At 40.8% G+C, this 22053-nt stretch overlaps 1 protein-coding gene and 1 long non-coding RNA gene across 3 annotated transcripts; one reads left to right on the top strand and one right to left on the bottom strand.

Moving 5' to 3' along the window:
* Positions 1–2206: 2206 nt before the first annotated feature.
* Positions 2207–6735, bottom strand: MED10 (mediator complex subunit 10). The gene is made up of 4 exons (XM_068671039.1): positions 6550–6735; positions 5818–5901; positions 4660–4762; positions 2207–3008 (listed from the first exon to the last, which is right to left on the bottom strand). The coding sequence occupies exons 1-4, from the start codon at positions 6675–6677 to the stop codon at positions 2913–2915; spliced, it is 411 nt and encodes a 136-aa protein (XP_068527140.1). The 5' UTR covers positions 6678–6735; the 3' UTR covers positions 2207–2912.
* On the top strand, positions 5818–19126 carry LOC137850738 (uncharacterized). Of its 2 annotated transcripts, XR_011092779.1 has the most exons (4): positions 5818–5919; positions 15694–15839; positions 18048–18228; positions 18650–19126. It is a non-coding gene; the product is annotated as an uncharacterized lncRNA (long non-coding RNA). The 2 variants fall into 2 exon arrangements; XR_011092778.1 differs by lacking the exon at positions 15694–15839 and having other exon boundaries at positions 5819–5919.
* The last annotated feature ends 2927 nt before the right edge of the window (positions 19127–22053 follow it).

Raw genomic sequence — 22053 nt, 5'->3', positions numbered from 1 at the left:
TTTTCTAAAATGGTTGAGGACTCAAGATGCTGTGATTCAATTCTTGTTTTGGAAGTGTTGTTATTTGTTAGAAGCCTGTGCCACTTCACTTCATGCTGCAGAAATCAACTTATTCAGCTACTTTGATAGTGTTGCAGTAACAGCATTAACAGCGTGTACTGGGTCTGGTAAAACCACCACACAGGGAGAAGAGAGAATGCACAAGGCCTTCCTGTATTATGCAGCTGGCACAATCAAATGTGTAAATTGGTGTCAATGTCAGGAGAAAATGTCTGAAATTGAATGCTGTTCGCAAACAAATCAAATGAACAGATTTAGTCCAAGTCAGTACAGCTTTTCAGTCTATGATTTAATGATTCTGTGATTCTATGATTTTATAGAAGGACAGTGAAGTTGTAATGGCAGCACAGTGAATAGCTTTTTCCACAGGGTAGAGGAGACCGCCTAATCCCAAAATACACTGACATTCCTGTAGAGTGACATGCAGGCAGTAGTTGAGGATGAGGAAAGGATGCTTACTGGACAATTAACCAATTTCAAGAGCTCCCAACTTCAAGAGCTTGCCACACTGAGCCCACCAAAGCACAGAAAATTCACAGATCCTATGAGCAGCATTTCTCTTTCACCATCCCCTGCCAAAAAAAAAAAAAATCTCATCTCCCCCTGCCCTGCTGGTGTTCTTAGAAGTGGAAAGTAGCAGAGACATGAAGAAATGGTTCAGCTCCACAGCTGGAGAAGGCAGCTGTGACGCATTGAAATAACACACACAACTCGTTTCTTTGTGTTAAGAACAGGAAATTTTCAGGACACATTTAATATTCAGAATGCTAACTTCTGAATACTCTTTAATGTGTTGATTGTCAAGTAAAAAATCCTGTTTCCAGTGAATCTATAACCCCTTTCCTCCTCACCTCTTCTTTTCCCATCAGCAGAATGTTTAAATCTATACTGTATAAAACTCTAGTATTCCATTAGTAGTTTCTATAGAATAAATAGCATAGATAGAATATAAATAGATAGGAATATAGATATGGAAAGAGCATGTTACAAAAAATACCTACACCATATTAACCTCATTAGCTCTGAGATGATCAACAGAGTGCCAGTCAGCATATAAACTGATAGAGACGCGTCTAATTTTTCAAGCTTCACACATCTAGAATGTAAATTTGTGATAGGACTCTCACATTAATGGATGAACACTGTGTGATACTATTACAAATCAATACACTAGGCCTAAAATTCAAAGTAATCATGTGTGTAGAAACTAATTTGAAAATGAAGACTACATTTTAAAATATATTTTGTCCACTTGCTTTAGAGCTGGCAATCCACACCTCGAGAATTCCTCAGGCCCTTGCAATCCAGAAAAAGCAGGGGTGAGGGAGGGAAGTTGATGTACTTTTTCTTTATTGCTGTTTTCTGCCAAGTTCACGCAGTAACATTGTGGAGTGAAAAGTGCGACTAGTGGTTGGAGGGAGTATAAGGAAAAGGATATCTGCAAGGCAGAGTAGTATCAGGGACTATTTAGATCTCTTTGGACTATCAATAACTAATTCCGAGGAACAGCCAGTTTTCTCAATTTTTTTCCTTTTGTTGTGCCAGTCTGGTCAGGAATAAGTATGCTTGACATTACAGATACTCCAAAGGCTTTACTTCATCAAAGTAGCTAATAATCGTAATAGACATTATGCTACTTCTTTTGTGATAACAAGTTTCTTGAATTACTTGATCTGTGAAACTATGTGAAATTGAATGTTAAGTATCTATGAAACATGAAACACATTTCAGTAGTAAAGGGGAAGAAAATGAAAACTGTCTTCCCCTTCAGCAAGGTCAAGTTTTTATATGCAAATTTGGTTTCTTTCACTGTAAAAGCAGTCTTCCGCACTATTCCCCTGGGTAGCAATCCCATCAAGCTGTTTTCTTTCAGGACTGTCTTGCATATAAACAGTAAGAGATCTCACAAATGAGTTTGAATCTAACCAGGAACACTTCGTGTGAAAATCACTGATCCCCAAAATCTCCTGCTTCAATTAAAGCTTTCCCCACAAAAAGCAAAATGCCAAGATGTAAAAATACCTGTAAATATAACTTGCAACGCCCAAGTTTTGATACCTACTTCATTTCCTTCACTGACACTGATAAATATGTTAATTTACACAGCTTTCCGTTCATTCTCTAAAGAGTAACACACAAGAGAAAGTTTAATTTTTTTCAAATTTTTATTCTCAACTTGCCTAAAGAAAATGAACAAAGGCCTACATTAAATACTACACAAAATATTAACATTGTTGAGGAGCTTATCCCTGAATATGCTCCATTTCTACATCAGTCATCTGCAGTGCAGCTTACAGAACAAAACACGTATCTGAAGGTTTTCTTGGCTGTGATTCACTATGACACATGCAAACTGCAGCCTGACAGGCTCCTGTTCAGCAGAATTTTCCAAGGTGAACACAGTCAACTGTTTGTACAGTGATAAAAAACAGACTACAAATAAAAAATCAGTATAATAAATATATTTCTCAAAAACAAATGAACCCACAACCCTGGAGCATATTTTTCAGAAGACAAAAAAACCATGATTTTCTGCTCCGGAAATGCACTTCGTAATAAATGCTATATAATCACCTGCAGGTTATCCAAACATTTCCAAAACCTTTCAGGAAAGAACCAAGTACCACAAGAAGTTTCAACAGCAATCTTTGAGTGAAAGTCTTCATAAAAATGCAGTAGCTTCAGACCAGAACTATGAGCGATCATCAAGCTGCTTTGTGTCCTTATCAAAGCCATCTGTAGTATAGTTTTTTAACGAAGTCTCGGATACCCCACCTCTTCAGTCAATGTTTTTATAAAGAGTGGTAAGCGTCAATTTATAGAATTGACAATTTTAAGAGTTAAAGGCCAACTTAAGGAGGAGGATCTTCTCCTCGAATAGCTTTGTACTTTGCCATGTCTTCTGGGAACACCTTCGTAAGTTCTTGAATTAACAAACTTTTAAATTTCTGGAAAGAAAAAGAACATTATGTAGAGAGAGACAGAGATAATAAATACACACACTCCCACCTGCACTATTTAGATTTCATCTAGCAGTGTTATCCAATAAATAGAAATGTTTGTACAATGTTTCAGTGACCTAAAACACGAGTATCAAAAAAGACCCCACCTATCCAAAGTAATGTTTACAAGAGTCAAAGAAAACAACAGCATGAAATCTGCTAGAGAAGGATCAAACTAAAATGCTTTTAATTAGCCATAAATCAACTAGCAACTTCACTTAAGAATCATAAAGCAGTGGTATCTCTCCGGTATACTCCGGTGCATCAATAGCTGTCTAGAGTCTGGTCTCCCTGTCTCTAAGCAGTTTCTTCCATGCATTATAACTTAAGGAATAAAAAATTGCATAAAAAATATGCTGGACTCAGAACCTTAACCTTCAAATATTTTTTTTCTCCTTACTTTTACCACCACATTCCTTTCAGATGCTTTCCATTAATTTCTTAGGACAATTTTGAAGCAAGAATCCCTCCCTGCTGCAACTACCTTCTCATCTCCTGGGATGGAAAAGAAAGTACTGGAGTAATCCTATGCATTTTATTTCCCTTTCTAGAAGAAGATGATGATGGAAGGATATGGTAAGTGAGTGGCATTACTGAAATTCAAGGAAAGCATGTAGTCTTTTTCCCCCCGTTACCCATCCAAGATCACCCAAAACTAACAGGAAGTCAGATCAGAATGAAGGCCATTCAACTTGTTTTAAATACAGTCTCCAGAAAGTAACCATAAACACTTCCAAGTTTAAGACATTCTGTTCCAGTCATACACCCTTCACTGTGAAGGTGACTTGTTTAGATGATGTTGTTGATGCAAAACTGATAAAGGACATGCCCACTTGATTTGCTATGTAATCCCCTCCACCTCTAAGATGGAACTCACACATGCTTCAGAAATGCGCAACTGTTCCTACAACTTTTACAAGCAAGGTCCATTCTATCAAAAGGAAAAAATGCTGAAAATATACAAATATGTCTGCATTCTGCAGCATCCTCCACACTAATTTTAAAATCAAGCCTAAGAACATTATGAAACACAAACACCCATTTAAGTCTCACTGAACCTCCTTTTCTAATTTTGCCATTCAGCAGTAGTTAAAACCGTATACCAGAATGCTTAAGTTCTTTCTGGATAAAAGTGCAAGTTCAAAAAACCCTAAACACTGGCATACATTTAAAGTCATTCAATAAAGACTAACTTGTGCTCATATAGACTATTAAAAATGGCAAACATGCTAAGACCCATTCAAGACTGTAAAAATACCCCTTCTGTTTTGCTTATTTCTAAATTTACACACGTCACACTGTTACAGATATATAACAGTGTGAGGTACCCATTAGTATTCAGAACACAAATAACAAAAGATCTGCAACACTATATACTTTTAGTCAAAATGAATTCATAGCAACATCTGCATCTCCAGCTGTGAATTGCAAGCTTCCTGTACTGGCCTCCCTGTTAAGACAGAAGGATTCAGAGCAGTCCCTAATGCAAATCACATTAGGGGATTTAATAACTGCACAAGTGAAATCCCTCCCCCCATATATATCTGGGGAAAGGACTAAACCAAACCCATTAGAAACTTCATTATTTCTGGCTTACCTTCATTGTGTCGATTTTTCCTTTTACTTGCTCATTTTTAGCCAAAGCTCGCTCCAGGCACTCTTTGGTGTAAAGCTGAGGGTTGCGACCTTGATCTATGTATCTGAAAATAGAACAGATACTGCCTAAGGGACTGCATTGGTACTAGAAAGTTCTCCAAGGAACAGAAGTATTCGCTCTGATTTTTTTTATTACTGTTTTCTGACATGTGAATTTTGAAGAACACAGTTTAGATTAGTCACTTTCAAAATATAACTCAAGGAAGAGAGCAAGCAGCTCTCCTGACATGCTGTTTTAAATCTTTGTTTCCAGAGAGCCTGGATCTTCAAAATATCAAAACTATAATACCCAGCTCCTCTCATACAATAGCTACATATGAAAGTAGAAAGGTGAACCCTTCCATGGTAACTGCAAGGGTAATAACTATAAAATAGTTTAGTCAGCACATGGTAAGCAATTAACGCATAAGACACCAAGCAACTCGAGGAACAAGTATATGTACAATATTAAAGAGTAAAAATTGTATCAGCACCTGAACAAGCAAACATAATATAGCAAAATAAAAATATGATTAAGTATTAGACAAAGGGAAACTCCATCTCTGAATGAAGAAAAAGGAATATTTAGGAGTACTATCATAGATAAATAATGAATGAAAGGCCTATGAGAAAGCCCCATACAGATAACAACACACCAGAACATAGCAAACCAATGATATTTTTGTTTTTACAAGATGCTGACAATTTACTAGTCTTCTGCATAAAAGCTGCCTTGTAAAGCTCTTGTTCTACAATCAGAATTTTACTTTTAACAGTTAAATCTCCGACAGGAGGAGGATTGCCACTAGTGAAATTAAAACACCTATGTACTGGCCTAATTTATTTTTGTTTGCAACTCTACTACCCCAATTCTAACCTAGTGTAGAAGTGCATTTCCAAAAGGAAGGATTACTTACTGTATTGCTAGATGGAACAGAAGCTATATTACTGCCTACAACTATAGTGCCATACAACATAAATTAAAAAATATATATGAAAGAGGTGAAATCGGGTGCATAGTTTATCATTTTCTGGTACTCCCTGGGATGTGGTTTTGTGGTTTTGAAGGAGGCAGCCCCCAGAATCCCCCAGCACCCGCCCCAGGAAGGAGGACACTCACTCAAACACCTCTAAGGGCACGCTGATGTCATGAAGCTGCTGCCGGCACTTATCAATATCCTGCAGGCCCGTCACCATGAAATTCCTACGAGGAGAAAATGGGGTGGGTCGTGAGGAAAAATGGGCATCAGGACAGGATTTGGGTCATGTTTGGGGTGGGTTTGGGGTCGCTCTGGGGCTGTTCTGGGTTGGGACCAGGATGTTTTGTTTGGGCTTAGGGGTGTTTTGGGGTGTGTTTAAGGTGTTTTGGATTGGGTTTGGGGTGTTTTGGTGTGTTTCAGGTGGGTTTGTTTTTTTGGGGGGGCTGGGGTGTTTTGGAGATGTTTTGGGCGGGTTTGGGGTGTTTTGGGTCGGGTTTGGGCTGTTTGGGTCAGTTTGAGGTGTTTTTAGGGTGTTTGGGGTGGGCTTGGGCTGTTTTTGGGGTGTTTTTGGTGGGCTTGGGCTGTTTTGGGGGTGTTCTGGGGGTGTTTTGGGTTGGTTTGGGCTGTTTTGGGGGTGTTCTGGGGGTGCTTTGGGTGGGCTTGGGCTGTTTTGGGGGTGTTTTGGGCTGTTTTGGGTGGGTTTGGGGTGTTCTGGGGCTATTTTGGGTCAGGTTTGAGCTATTTGGGTCGGTTTGGAGATGTTTTGGGGGTGTTTTAGGTCGGGTTTGGGCTGTTTTGGGCGGGCTTCGGGTCGGGTTTGGGCTGCTTTGGGGCCCGTTCAGGGGAATGGCGCGGCGCGGGGGAGGCCTCACAGCTTCTGGTTGAGGCCGGCCTGGCTGCTGGGCTGGAAGTCGCTGACGATGATGCCGAGCTGCCGGATGTTCTCCACGAACTTCTCCAGGTGCTCCTCCAGCGAGTCGAACTTCTCCGACATGGCCATGGCCGCCCCGGCCGCCGCCGCCGCCCCTCCGCCCCGCCGCCCCTTCCGGCGCACCGCGCATGCGCGGGAGCAGGGCGGGAAGGAGGGAGGGGGTGCAGGGGGAGGGGAGGAGGCGGCGCCCAAGATGGCGGGTGCCTGTCAGGCTCCGCCGGGCTCCCACTCCGTTTAATTAAACACCTAATTAAGCAAAGCGCCGGCTGTCTGTACCGTACAATCGGGCGGTGTTTCGCATCGCGTCCTGGAAGTCAGCACTGCGCTGGCTCCCTGCGGAACCCCCCAGCACAATGGCCATTTGTCATTTACTGTGGCGTTTTCATTGCGCTTCCCTCTCACAGCTTCCACAGCTGGCGGAAAATGAGCGCTAGGCAAAAATAAGATCCACAAAACGTAATTTACGCGAGTCGGTGTTTGCTTTGGGCACTCCCGATTTATCAAATCCACGACTGCTAATAATGAGAAACACTTTTTTTTACCCCGAAGGCAAATCGATACTAAATTATATTTAGCATCTCTTATAAATGTCAGATAATTGGAGTTTGACAGTGTGGATCATTCAGTAGCCCTCGGCACTGCTTTCCTTGATTTTGATACCACGTATCACCTCTAGGAATTTTTCAGTAGCCCCCAGTGGAGTGGGATGCACGCGGTGTGATTAATCGTATCTGTGACAAAATTGCCAGCACCTCTAAAAATGGCAAAAATTACAAACTCACTTCTAACTCACCAGTTTCTGTAGCCTTCCAGACATGGCCTGCCGCATCTAGATCTCAAAGTGTCTTTCTGCCTGACTTCTCTAAGACAGTCTTTCCTTCCTGTCCACTTCTATAAAACTGTTATAATCCCCTCTCCTCGTGGTTTTTCAATTATCTTTTTCTCAGTCCTCAACATATACCAGCATACGGCCAGTAGTTTTAGATCAACATTTAGCGCTAGAACCTCTCTGCTTCTGAGTGGTTTCCTGTTGTGCGTTGCCTTGACATAAAACCAAAGCTCCTGTGTCCAGCTCCCGCTTGTCCCCACCCTATACAAGAGGCTGAACTCCAGTCCTGACCCCCTCACCGTGCAGAGCCCACTCCTTTCTTGAAAGATTTACAGAAAGGCAGCTTCATGCTTTGTCCATTACTGCCCTTTACCGTATCCTAGGACTTGACTGCATCCTGTCAAATTCCTCCTTATATTGCCGTGGTACCCACACTGCGCGCTGCTGCCTGCTGGTGCAGGGGTCACCTCTGTGAAGTCCTTGCACAAAGGGACCTGACTTGCAGGTGAAGGTCACAGCTGCAGCTGGGATACGGGTAACTGCATAGATCTAAAATGCAGATATTTTCCTGCTAGCCTTGCTGGCGGTATCTGATCAGCAGATATGCTCAGACAGTGACCGACCACACACAAAAGGAGCCCTCAGACTTCCCTTGTATCTGGTAATGAAAATGCACACCCGGAGTGCAGGATACCTAGATTTAAATCTCTCTCATATCCACAGGAGTCAGAACCTACAGAAAGCTATGGCCTCAGAGGGTAGTATGCATTTGGCATTGGGGTCCTGTAGCTATTCTGTGCATGGAAATTAAGTATTCCTTGAGCAGCAGAGAGAAAAGGTTTGGTGTAAGACACAAAAAGAAATGAAGGAACCATTGACTGATTATCTGATAAGGGCTTGTTGTCTTCCCCATCTGTCTTAGATCTCCTAATTATGTGTGCCTCTCTGTGTAAGAAATAGAAGAAACAACAGGCAGACAATTTTGCTTGATAATAAAAAACACAATGGGATTAACTGTAGAATGACAAAATCTCAGTCTATATTAAATAATCTAGTTAACATTTTCCTTGTGGGAAGATTATCTGACATATTTCAATTCCCCTGGCACATCACAATAACTGTATGTTTTATAAATAGCTTATTTCCAGTATGCCTGTTTTCATCTGAATCTGAGAAATAATGTCAATTGGAATTTAAAAGTCAGCCCTTCAGGTCTGCCAAACTACCTCTGATGTAAATGGAGTTTGCTATCAGCTTACAGCAGATAAGAATCTAATGCTTTGATTCACAGTGAGATATTTGAATGAATATCTGAAATAAGAACTAAACTAATATAGATATGATGTTCAATCAACAAATTCAATGTATTTTATAAATTCATAGGTAAAACTTGCAACCCTTTCTGTTCAAGAGTGAGAACCATCACAATCAGCAATATTTAATTTTAAAAAAAATAAGCGAGTGACTGTAAACAGTACTAAGTATTAAGGAATACATAGTACTCTGCAAATGTAAAATTGTAAGAACAAACCAAGGCTGCAAAAAGCAATTAGTCAGTTCCAGGCCTTGTCAATTATTGTCACCATATGATAAAATAAATCATTGATTAGCAATTGCTGACTGTTCTGTTTTAATAGAATGTTCTCTGGAGAGCAGAAGTCCCAGAATTACGACAAGTAAAAATGAATACTTTTCACTGATTGCATGAGAGATCTTCATTTTAGGAACTGAATATTTTTTTCTAATATTTGGAAGGGAAGATTAAAGAATATGTTGGCTTTACAAGATTAAATCTGAATATGAGGAAAAAGGATGAAGGATTTTGAAGGAACAATCTAAATACATTCAGTTGTGTCAGATGTCACTCTGCAGACACAAGAACCTGGAATGAAACAGAAGAATTGCTTTATGTCCATCTTTGCTTATGGGAAAAGATCTGTTAAGCACACACAGTGGAAGCATGGAACAGACTACCTTGCTTTAAATCCAGGAACAAAAATGGGCTTTGAGATCCTGTTAAAGCCTCCTCTCTTTCCTCTTTGTGGAAAAGACCTTGGCTGTTGGAACTGAGCAAACATGACTTCTTGCTTTCTTGGGATGAGTGAAATCTGATACACATCCATTACCCAACATAACTTGGGTAAAGTATCTGACAGAAAAAAATAATGGAAGTCAAAAAACGAATGTAGGGATATCCAGTTCATATTAAGTCTATACTAAGTCAGTTATGTTAGATTACTGAATTTTGTTAGATAACGGTGCTTTTGTTAGATAACAGTGCTTTTAAGATTAAATATGGCTATAAATACTATATATATATATATAAATAAATATATATATTTATATATATATATAAATATATTTATATATTTATATATATATATATAAATATATATATAAATATATTTATATATATATATATAAATATATACTACTAGCTATTAAGTTGTTTTCATTATCACCAAATTGGGGAGTGTTTTCCTATTTGTGGGGAAAAAGGCAATACAGAGAAGCTAGTGGTGTTCCAATGAAAGATAGAAGATAAGTAGAAGACAGATGGAAAGATAGAGAGAGAGAGAGAGAGAAAGAGAGAGAGAGAGAGTCTGACAGATAACTTAATCAGTCAGTATAGACAGGAAGATTTAGAAATAAATTTTCATGGTCCACAATTTAAGTAACCATACTGAAAACCTACTTCTATTTCCACGGAGACAGCAGGAGACAGCATTACTGGCTTGTAGGCCAGACATTTGTACTGGGCAGTTAATTAAAGTTTGTAATAAAGGTTATAATGAAAGGCCTTGTGGATCAACATGACCCATTTGGGAAGAGCAGCCCAGGTTATGTAAAAGAAAATTCTGCTTTGTAAACTTCTAATGATTTTTTCAAGGGGTCAGCACGCATGTGGATAAGAGTGGTCTATTTGATAAAATCTACTTGAATTTCCCATTGGCTTTTGGGAAATTCCTTAACAAAAATCTTTTAAGGAGCTACAGCAACCGCATTAGAGCAGAAATCCTTGAGTAAATGAAGAACTGATTGCCAAATAGGAAACACAAAGTAGGAGGAAATATTAAATTCTTGCAGGGGAGAGTGGTTCCCAGATGAATTCTACAGGGAACTGTGCTGACATTTCTGCCATTCTCTGTGTTCATAGATGACCCAGAAAAAGAGATCAGTGTGATGAGAAAACAGCATTATGAGAATGTCAGTGGGGACAGGAAAGATGAGTACAGGTTGTAGGAAACCATAGGACCTGAAAAGTCTTGGTGACTTAGCAACGAAATATCAGAAGAAATGCAGATAAATAACATAAAATGACATACATAGCAAACAACAACAAAAAACTAATTTCACATGAAGATTCATGACCTCTGGGCTGATGGCCTCTTGCTCCACACAGGAGCAACACTCAAGGATGGCAGTAGAAAGTCCCATGAAAACATTGCCTCGGTGCTCAGCAGTGATCAGAAACCATACAGAGAGTTAGGAATCATCAGGAATTTGAGTACAAAGTAGAAAATGTCATTATGCCAATGCATAATTTCATATTTCACCCCAACCTTGAATACTATGTGCAGTTCTGGTTCCCTGGAGTAGACCTGGGACAGAGCCAGAGAGGGGCTGCCAAGATGACTGTAGTTAAGGAAAGGCTACCATGCTAGGAAAACCTGAATATGTAGGGACACTTCAGCTTGAGAAGCCCAGAACATTGTTCAGGAGTGGTCTCATACACGTTTGTCATGTCCTCACACTTTAGTATTTGTTTCTGGTTATTGTTGAGCACAGGAGATCTTATCTGAATCTGTGTGGTCCCACCTGTTCGACTTGTCCAAGAATGACATGTGCTGTGTAGGATGTAGACAGATTGCATAGTGGTTTCTTACCAAGCAGAGCATAAAAAGGTTGATTTGAGACTGTTTTATCAGGTCTGAAAAAAAAAAATTCAATTCACCATTTTCATATTTGATTATACACTTCAGATAAATGACCTTTCCAGTGTAACAAGGCACAATGCAGTGTTTAAAATTAATTACTGAAAATGCTGGCGTTATCACCATGTCTTCTTAGAAATATAAAAAGGCACAATTTACTCATATGCTTCTCCATCTCTAAAACTGTGATTCTCCTCCCAGCTCCTGTTCTCTGCCACTGGTGAATAAAATAGAATTGAATAAAGAAAATAAAACCCATTGACTTCCAGTGATATATCTTTTCTCTCCTTTGGTGTTTCTCATTTTCTCTCTCTCTTTTTTTTTTTTTTTTCCTGTTTTCTTCTGCATTATTGTATCTAATCCATGGATCTCTTTCTCATTCTATGTCTGCAGACCCAGAAATGTAGGCTGAAATTTGACGTCATTAAATGGGGGACATCGCCTACATTAGAATTCCTCTGTTATAAGCCATCTACCCTTCTTTAATTACAAGTGATAAGCAAAAGAGAAGCAGGGAAGACAGATGTGAGCAGCACAGAGAATACCATTTACCTGTTCTTGCTATATATCAGGTTGATAGGTTTTATGTTTAGGACGGTTTTAGAGTAACTCCAAAGCATGCTGTATTTTCACATTTTACTGTATAAAAATAAGGTGGTACAATAAAATAAACGAGTTTCTCAGGGGGAAAAAAAATTATATATATATATATATATATATATATATATATATTGTTCATCTGAATAAGAGGTGCAATGATAGTTTCCATACAGATGGGATATTTGGCAACTTGCTAATTAATGACTTGAAATAATACACTTAGCACAAACTAAGTGCATTTATGTGTCATGTATGGTGCATTTATGTATCATGACTGGATCTCATTCTTACTGAAATCATCCAATTTTATTTATTTATTTATTTATTTTTATTCGAGAACCAGCAGATCAAGATTTTGTTCATACAGTATTTTGCTCTTCTTAGGACAGTAGATCTGGAGATGTTTTAGTGGGACCTGAACCAAAGATCACTGAGACCTTTGGAACTCTCTCTGTTGACAGCAGTGGACTTTGGGTGAGAGAATCCCTTCTCACAACACAGCACAGGACTTAAATATGTTTTTCAGTATAAGAACCTTATTTCCATAGGGTAATGACAATGATCTGCAATGTTGAAAACTTTTAATTCCTAATACCCTTGATATTACATAAAGAATTAATTGTTCATTTTGCTTTTAAAAATACGCTGAGAAAATCAATACAATTATCTGATTTTTTTCCCCTGGAATATTAATCTTATTGATTAGACTGGGCTTATATTGCCTCCGTATTGTCACCAGTTGTCATTTAAAGCAAAATTAAGATCCATTCTTCTGAAATGCAGAGTCATTTTCATTATTTATCAAGTACTTTCACATGGTATTTTTCCAGAGATGTGAGAAATATATATACACTGTATTCTTGGGAAGAAAAAAAAAATAGTTCTTTTCCTTATATAATAGCAATAAGCAAAAAAGTTCTTTTCCTTATATAATAGCAATAAGCAGAGCTGGTGCTGCTTTTTCTTTTTTTTCTTTTTTTTCCCCCTCCAACTCACTAACTAGTGCACTGTATTTAAAACTGACACTTTCATTACCAGAGAGGCAAGAAAGAAGGCACAGGAATATCCCGGGCAGTAGGATATACCGAGATTACAGACCACGTGTGTGCTTGCAAATGAGATGGACCTGGGACCACTCTCCAGCATTGAGTCCAACTGGTATTGGAGTATCTACATTCTGATATGTGCCTGAAAGCACTTCTGGAAGAGTGCTGGTTGGCATGGGCCAACAAGCTAACTGGGGACCTTTGTAAGACTTAAACAGTGGATGCCATTCTGTGGTACTTTTAGTTTTTCTAAGGTAGAGCTATAATTCATGGTGTATGAGTAAAAGGAGAAAATGAAGTGATGCTCATATGGATTCAAAATGAATCAAATCAGAAAATCAGAAAAATTACTTAGCATTCACTATTACTTCCTGTGGTGGAAAGCGTTTAAACCATATGTCCACAACATTGCATGGAGCCGCTATTACATCCAGTATGTAACTACTGGTGCCATTGCCTTGACACTGGAAGCAGGCCTGGAGCTGGCATAGATTTCATGCAGAAGAGGCTGGAATGAGCAAGCACTACAGGATTCACCAGGATCAAAATGAAGGGTCTTTATGATCACCAGAACAGCTCAGAAGCTGCCTGCAGTTCAAACTGGGACTGTCTCTGAACTGCTCATCTTCAAAACCATCACAGTATATGAGTTAGGAGCAGACAGGCAGCAGTAGGCTTTGGGGGACTTCAAAACACAACGGGGCAAAAGGCTTGTACATGTAGCTCCTTCACCCCACCTTGTGTGGACACTCTAGACACAGCTATAGCCACCCAGCTTTCTGGTATACCTTGTCATGTTTTGCTCCCTACACCTACCTGAAAGGAAAGTGTGGGGAGCTGGAGGTCGGCCTCTTCTCACAGATAACCAATGATAGGACTAGAGGGAATGGCCTCAAGTTGTGCCAGGTGAGGTTTAGGCTGGAAATTAGGAGACATTTCTTCTCAGAAGAAGCAGTCAGGCATTGGAACAGGTTGCCCAGGGAGGTGGTGGCGTCACTTCTCCCTGGGGGTGTTCAAGGAAAGGTTGGACCTGGTGCTTAGGGACATGGTTTAGTGGGTGACATTGGTGGTAGAGTGATGGTTGGACCAGATGGTCTTGGAGGTGTTTTCCAACCTTAATGATTCTGTGATTCTACTAGCAAGGTCATGCAGCAGATACAAAGGTCCTTCCTAAAAGACACTGTGATACAGGTAGGCATTGAACTAAAGACTCTCTTTCTACTATTCTTTTTTGGAGAACTCAAGTAACTCTTCAACTTTAAAGTCATTCTTCACACTCTTGTGCATTTATATTCCACCCTCTTTGCAATCTGCCTGCATTTCTGGGAAAGTTATTTTCTTTACTGTTCATATTCAGTGTCCAATCTTTAAATAGGTTTTAATCACAAAAGTTGCCTGAGTAAGAGTCTAATTTATAGGTTTCTATTCTCTTCACATCTCTGCCTACCTGATGAAGAAATGCTTTATTATCCAGTTAGTTTTGTTCTGAGATATCTATTCTATGCTTTAATCAAATAATTGAATCATCTCTCAGTCCTCTGTATGATAAATTAAACAAACCAAACTCTTTACACCATTTTCTTGAATCGCTTTCAGCTTTCTCTGCAGTATTTCCAATTTTTTCAATATTGTCAGAAAAAGAAAGATGACCTGCACATTGAAATCTGATATTGGTCTTTGCAGAGCTGTGAGTCCCTGTGTTCTCCCATCCTGCATGCTGCTCACTCCTTTCTTGTTAGTACACTGTGGGATGGCAAAACTCCTCTTTGCCGCAAAGTTCTGCTGGAAGTTTGGGCTGATCCAGTTAAATGAACTTGCACGATTTGCTCTGAGGAAGGTGACTTTGCAATTTGTTTGTACTAAAATGCATTAATTTCACAAACCCAACTATTCAGCGAAGGCTGCCTCCACACTATCTGTCACTACACGGGCCTTTCTGTGCACTTCTTTTATTTACAATTTTATATTTTCCTCCAGATCAACCATAGTATTTGTATGACAGCTATAGAAGTTAATCAACCATAATAAGTTGTATGACAAAATGCCTGTTGTTGCTAAACCTAATAAAGCAAAGCCTTCATCTTTTGGCTTCCTAATGACAAACCAGTAGCCAGTCTACAGCGATGTATACAGCTTCTGATAATCCAAGATCTCTGCGTGCATCTTCATGCACACAGAGTGGGCAGGAAAAGAACCACTGATTTGCACTAAACCCATTAGTGGGGCAAAAGCCCTTTTCTTACAACATCTGTGACTGCAACCACAGACTGGCCACAGAACACTCATCAGGCCACTAAAACAATTTTCTTTTTATTTTTTATTTTTTGCATGCTGTTTAACATAATGCTCACTAGACTCCTTCTTACATTGGACCTGCAGATGAAGCAGGAAAGCATGCAAGGAACTGCCATTTCTACTTCCTGAGTACAAAGGAGATGCCATCCCAAAATACATTTCTGGAACTTAAGTGATAAAGCACACTAGTGTCATCCAGTCATAAAAAGGACCAGTGTTGCATGTCCGATCTTCTGAATTTAGTATATTTGTTGTTCCAGCTGTGACCATGGATAACTGCTTACTGTGAATGCTGTGGTAAGATTGCCCTGTTAACAACACAGGCCTTGCCTTTTGTCAAATGCCAGAAGGGATTTTGGGCCGAAGCAACATTTCTTTAGCTTCCCCTAGATGTTAGCTACTTTGTGGCCTACGTGCCTTCCTGGGACCTCTCCAGCCAAGAACCAGTGATCTACCAGCTGGTGGCAGCAGCAGCTTCTCCAAGACCAAGGTGTGAAGTTCTTGGGAACAATGTATGACAGTCTATGTAAATACACACACTCCTCACATTTGAGGAACTAAGCCATTGCCAGTAATCTTTCAATTAATCTATCTCTTAAAGTATTTAGCTTTTCTACTCCACTTGAGAGTTATAATTGCCATTTGAGAAACATGCAGCTAAAGCATGCCTCTTGTCATTGTTCTGACAATGCTAAGATCTTAGGGAAGAGGAGAAAGAGTTTATTACCCATAAATGCTTTGCAATTGACCTTTCTTATGGCTGTGTGCTGTACAGAGGAAGATGAGAGAATGTGCTTGCATTTAAAAGAACACAAAGGATTGACAGGAGTCAAAGAAAGAAGTGTTCAGCAGGCATCAAATATGAGCCTGTGTTGTTCTGGGATTCAGATTGGAACTTCTGAACATCTTATGCAATGGTACTAATGCTTCCCCATCTTTTTCTAAAAGTAACTCACTGTCTACCATCAGTCACATTTGCCTTTCTTTTTTTCAAGTTGCATCACTCTGTCAGCACATCCTTTTTATCCTGTCTACCACTACACTCTTCTCTCTCTCTATCTTCTTTGTCTGCTCCTCGAGATTTACATAAAAATTCCTTATCATTAGCCCCTCAGCACACGACTTGTTACTATTGAACTTGGTCCTGCTTCTGTCACTTCAGGTGAGCAAACGGTCTGGTATGCAGCTTTAAAACTTCAGGAGCCAAAAATGATTCATTGGCACTGTGAAGTATTTGAAACTAAATTACTGAAACTCCAGCGTTTTGCCTTTAAAGTCAGATTCAATGGGTTTGGCTGTCTCCACATGTTAGCTTGGTGTGGTTCAGACTGACACTCGTGTTACTTAGCTGACTTCAGGTCTTTGTGCCTGTGTCTAGCTGGGGGTTAACCCGGCGCACTGAGCTGGTAACAAGCATGGTCTGTGGGTCCCTTTGGTGACTCACACCTGGCATGGTGGAGTACCTGGAGCACTGCTTTCAGGTGCAGCCACTGTGTGCTTGCTAGCAAAACAGCTCTAGCAGCAGCCATCAACTTCACGTGGAGCAGACGGCAGCTTCCAGGTTCTCTGGTTACATGAAGCAGGCCAGGAAAGTTCACGATCTCAGATCTTTGGAAATTCTAGCCAGAAAGTCTAGAAAGTCTCTGTCTGCAATGACAAACAGGAATTTTTGTATCCAGAGCAGAATGCCCATCATGTTTTTGCCATTCCTCCATGCACTGCATAAAATACAGCTTCCTCACTGAGCAGCTGAGGAAGGACTGTAAGGGTGACATTGTAGCATGAAAATGTGCCCAGAAGACGTCAAGACTAAAGGTGGAACAAGGTAGAGAATGCACTGTACTTTTATTCTGGGAGAAATTTATGAGTGCTTTCTGTACTTCACAGTAAAGCTTTTCTCAGGATTACTAACTGTGTCTTTTTTTTTTTATTATTTTTTTGGTGTGTGTGTGAGTGGAAGAATTCAAACATACTTGTGTGTATATGTGATGGTCATCTTACGCAAAGCAAAGGATGCTCCATGATTCAGAATTCCTGGACGTGAATCTCTTTCAGTCAGTAAGCAGCAACACATGAAGGTGAATGCTATGAAAGTTAAAAGTCTGAAAATTTCCAGCACTGCACAGACTTAAAGAGCAGACAGGCAATTATATTCTCCAGAAATATTGTTTACCTCCTCATCCTTAAAAGCTGTTGCTGTGATAGAGCAGCTATTCATTTACCCAATTTATTTAACCATGTATCATTTGCATTTATCTAGGCTTATCATGTCTGCAGAGTGGATGTTACCTCATGCATTTTGTTTCTCTAACTCGGTGAAAGGGATTGGAAATGTGGGATGGACTTGTGACACTGAGAGGAAGGTAACTTTGGAGCATGTGTCAGCAGCAATATAGGGACCACACATGCACCTCTACTGGCTTTTATGTTCCAGGAGTGAAAATAGCTCTGTGTTTTTCTTCTTTCTTGATGTTTGCTAGCATTGCCTTTCCTCTGAATATCCCCTTAAAAATAAGCGGTGTTGTCTGACTGACCAGTAACCACCTACACAACGATGATGTGCCCATGAAGCTCAGGGATTAATGGGGGCTGTGACTGGCCACAGCTGTTGCAAAGAAGCTGAGTTTATCCCAACACAAAAGGGGACTGGAGAGTGGCCTTTGTTTTAGATAAACAGCCATCGACAGTCAAATGGATGGACTGGTGGTATAAATGTTTCTCCCCTCATTAACAGAGTGTGAATGTCTCCAGTTGTGTCAGACCCGCATGAGGGGGAGTGAATGCATGTCTCAGCCCAACATGGAGTATAAAAACCAAACAACTAGCAGAAGAATTTTGAAGAGATCAACAGGCTCAAGCTGGCTTCAGACCTGCACATTTCTTCCTGGTGACTCTGGATGCCCAGCGTTGTGATGGTTTGTATATAGAGACCAATAATGGCAATCACATTTGTGCTGTGATCTGAGGGTATAGTGCAATTGCTATATTGTGGTTGCACAGTGATTTCAGTATGCTGCTATATCACTTTTCTAAATGAAAATCCTCTGTAAGATTAATTATCTTCCAATCAGTAAATTTGATATTAAGCATTGCATCCTCCACGTGTGGAATATCTTAAAAAAATGGATCAGCAAATATCAGATATGTTACTTTGGAGGATGAAAAGAGACAGAAAAATAATCAAAGGTGCCCACACACATACTAGTAAGTATTGGGATAACCCAGTCATGCAAAGAAGGAAGAGAAGAGTAAATAGTTTGCTTGTTAGGAAAAAAAAAAAAAAAAAGTCTGTAGATTTTCAAATAATTTGTTAAATGAAACCTCAGTTGGTTCTAGGAAGGAGACTGTGTCCCATGCTGTAAAGGAAATCAATGGTGCCTACCAAGCTGATCTGGGTAAACAACTCTAAAAGACATCCAGTTCTAGAGGCTGGCCTAATCCTGAGGATGTGAGCAGGACACTAAAACCTTAAGGTTTTAATGCCACCTATAATAATCTACCTGCAGTGGACCTACAGTCCTACAGACCTACAGTGGAAGTCAAAAAGACCAGTAGAGGACAAATTATGCATCAAGAGGAATGAAAAATATTTTCCAGCTCCAGTGGAAGCCCTGAGGCATGGAATTATTATAAGTGTAATGCAAATCAACAGTGATCTAATTTCTTTTCTCACACAACTGGGGATACCGACATATCAGATGCCAAGGGACTCATAACATAAGCCTAATTTTCTATCCTCTCCTATTCTATTCTGTTGTACAATTATGTCCATAAGCTTCTCAGGCTCCATCCTACGAGACGGGGCTACTGCTTCCAGAGCTTGGAAGAGCATTCAAGCCCCTCATTCGTCAGATAGCTGAAAGCCTTTAGATTTCCAGTCCAAATGCATTCAGGATTACTCACTGTACAGCCATTTGATCATGTGATGAAGTCAATATCCCTCTCTGACATTTACTTCTCAAATATATTTATATAGTGTCACCACACCCCCATTCAGTCCTTGCTGGGCTATTCGAAACAAGACCAGATCTTCTAATTCTCCTACGAAGATGTGCATTTTGTTCACCCAGTCACCCTGGGAATGTTTCTTTGCTCTTGTTACAATTAAAGTAACATCTTCTAACTTGTTCATCTGAGCCTTAAAAATGTCCTGCATATATGTTGGTGCAAACAGTACACATCCAAACTTTTAACTGAGTCTCAGGAAACTCCTTTTCTGCAAACTCAATAAAAATGAGAAAATCACAGGCCAGACTTAGGCAGCTAAAACAAAATGAAACAAACAAACAAACAAACAAAAAACAACCAACCAAAACAAACAAACAAACAAACAAACAAAAAAACCACCACTGCCATACAGACCTTCTTGGTAGCCCCAAGAAACACCAAATTGCAATAGCAGTTCAGAGCTCTACATCTCCAGCTAAGGACAGATGCCTCCCTACCCATCTGCAAAAAGCATCTGAGATGCCCTTCACCAGCTGCAGTCTGCTCCATGTGAAGTCAAGGGCTGCTGCTAGACCTGAACTACGAGCACTATCTGGTTTCAGTAATCGATACACAATGGCTGTGCCTGAAAGCAGCTCTCTGTTTGAAGATACAGGAGACATACCTGTCAGATGTCAGCCTATTTTTCACGCCGGGATGCCCTCTACCTCCTTGGTTCTCAAGTAGTTGCATCACTCTAGGATGTCTTTATGTACCACAAGTGGAGCAATTAGTTTTGCTCCAAAAAAAGAACAGGAGGACAGTGTCTGGGAGATTGCAGAACAGTTCAGTTTGACTTCTGCACCTAGCAAACTGGTGAGAAAATATAATTATGAATAGAGTTAATAGACAGGCTTCTTCTGTGCAAGGTACTATGGAAGAAGAATTGATGAGAATTCCTTAAAGGGTGATCATGGAACAAAATTTGATATTTTTCAATGAACATTTGGGTAAGGACAGTTTGACTGATGCAGGAGGAACCTCCACTGTCAAGCTGATTCATTTTGTTTTCCTTCAAGGCCCTAGACTTGCAGCAGTCTACAGCCTGTCCTGGACTAACAACTAATTCCCTTGCTGAGGAAGCTCGGCTATGAAAAAGAAGAGTCCGCTACATCACTACAGCTGTTTTATCCTACAGACAGTACGGACACGGGTTGTACCAGCACAATGAGAGCAGCTGCCTGTCGCAGCACAGACCCATTTGTCAGGGCACACCTATTACACCCTCCGCCCCATCAAACCAGCTTTCTCATCACTCCCATCATTAATCTTGTAGTGTTTTACGAAACAATGACACCGCTTGGCTCCTGTCTGCCTTTGCAGGGACCTTGCTCTTTTTTGTGGCTTCCCCACTGGGTAGATACCTCAGCGGTTATATGAGGAAGGTAAATAACTTTCGTCACGTTAAATTTACGACTGTGGCTCCTCCTGCCAACTAGCACAGGGGCACCATGCAGTGACCTTTCAGTCTGAAGCACTAATGGAGCCAACACAAAGGCTCCAGTTGCTAATTGGCATTCTGGGTCAGTCCAACATATGCGCCTGCCTGTCCTGGCTGGCACTGGACACTCAGCCAGGAACAACCACCAAATGCCATGTCCTGCGTGACCGCCCACTCGGACTGCAGCTGCAGGTGGTGCTTCTCTGACCACCAGCTTTTGCACCCCAGCAGGAGAAGCCTCCAGACCCTTCCTATCTTATTTCTCTCTGCCCTGCTCCAGCTGCAAACAGGAGGAACAGTGATATCCTTCTGTGCTTCTCCCCCTGCGAGTCCTGCTGGAGTCCTCTGCTCATCAAAGCACAGGTTATGGGTCACTCAGGAGCATCACCCATGTGCACGCAGTTTGTCTGTGCTCCAGAGATTTCCAGCTCCATGGATGGGCCACTGTTAGCTCAGTAGGAGTCTGGGACTCCAGAAGTTTCATGCGGGAAGGCTTGGACACACTTTGGCATTGCCTAATCCAGAAGTTCCTCGGTCACGCAGGCAGGGTGTGCTGTAGAGAAAAGTATGGTAGGAGAGCAACATGAGGTGGACAGGACATTACCAGCCAAGTCAGCCTACCCACCTCCAGCTTCTCTGGGACCTGGCCTCCCAGGAAACAACCCGTATTTCACATGCACATCTACCCAGATGGGGAAATTTATCAAACATCATCTGCAACAGACCCCAGGTACCTCCACAGGCAAGGACCAAAGCAATAAGCAATCCCAAGGGTTGCCATACTAACAGGCTTTGGGACTGAGCAGGTCAACAGCACAAAGGGCAGGAGAAAAAAAAAAAAAGAAAAAAAAAAAAAAAGAGAGAGAGCAGCTGGTTTCCAGTGCTGGAAACTACACATGCTTCCTGGGGCATCGTTTCCAGCTTGCAGCTCTTCATCTTCTTTCCATTCAAAGCAGACTAATTAATGAGAGGTGCAGCAGGTAGCACATGCAGGCCAGCTCCACCATGTCTCCTAACCCTCCTCTACAGGGTTTTCTGGGAGCGATAGGCGGGTCTCCACCTCCAGCTTCCCCATCCCCTGCCCTCCCAAAGGAGCTGCAGAGCAGTGCCACCACCCTGCAAGCCCCATGGTGTCACAGTGCAGCCAACCCTGCCAGGGCCATGGAGTCATGCTGTGCATCCTCCCCATCCTTCTTGATGGCACGTGGCCCATAATTTAGATTACATTTGCTGTGATCTCTTCAAATACCTATTTTATACAGCAAGCCTTCCTGCTACATTATTAGGTAAACTTTAAAATGAATAAATACTT

This window comes from Anas acuta, chromosome 2 (assembly GCF_963932015.1).
Source record: "Anas acuta chromosome 2, bAnaAcu1.1, whole genome shotgun sequence".
NCBI classification, from domain to species: Eukaryota; Metazoa; Chordata; class Aves; order Anseriformes; family Anatidae; genus Anas; species Anas acuta.
This window is presented reverse-complemented; position numbering and strand designations above follow the sequence as displayed.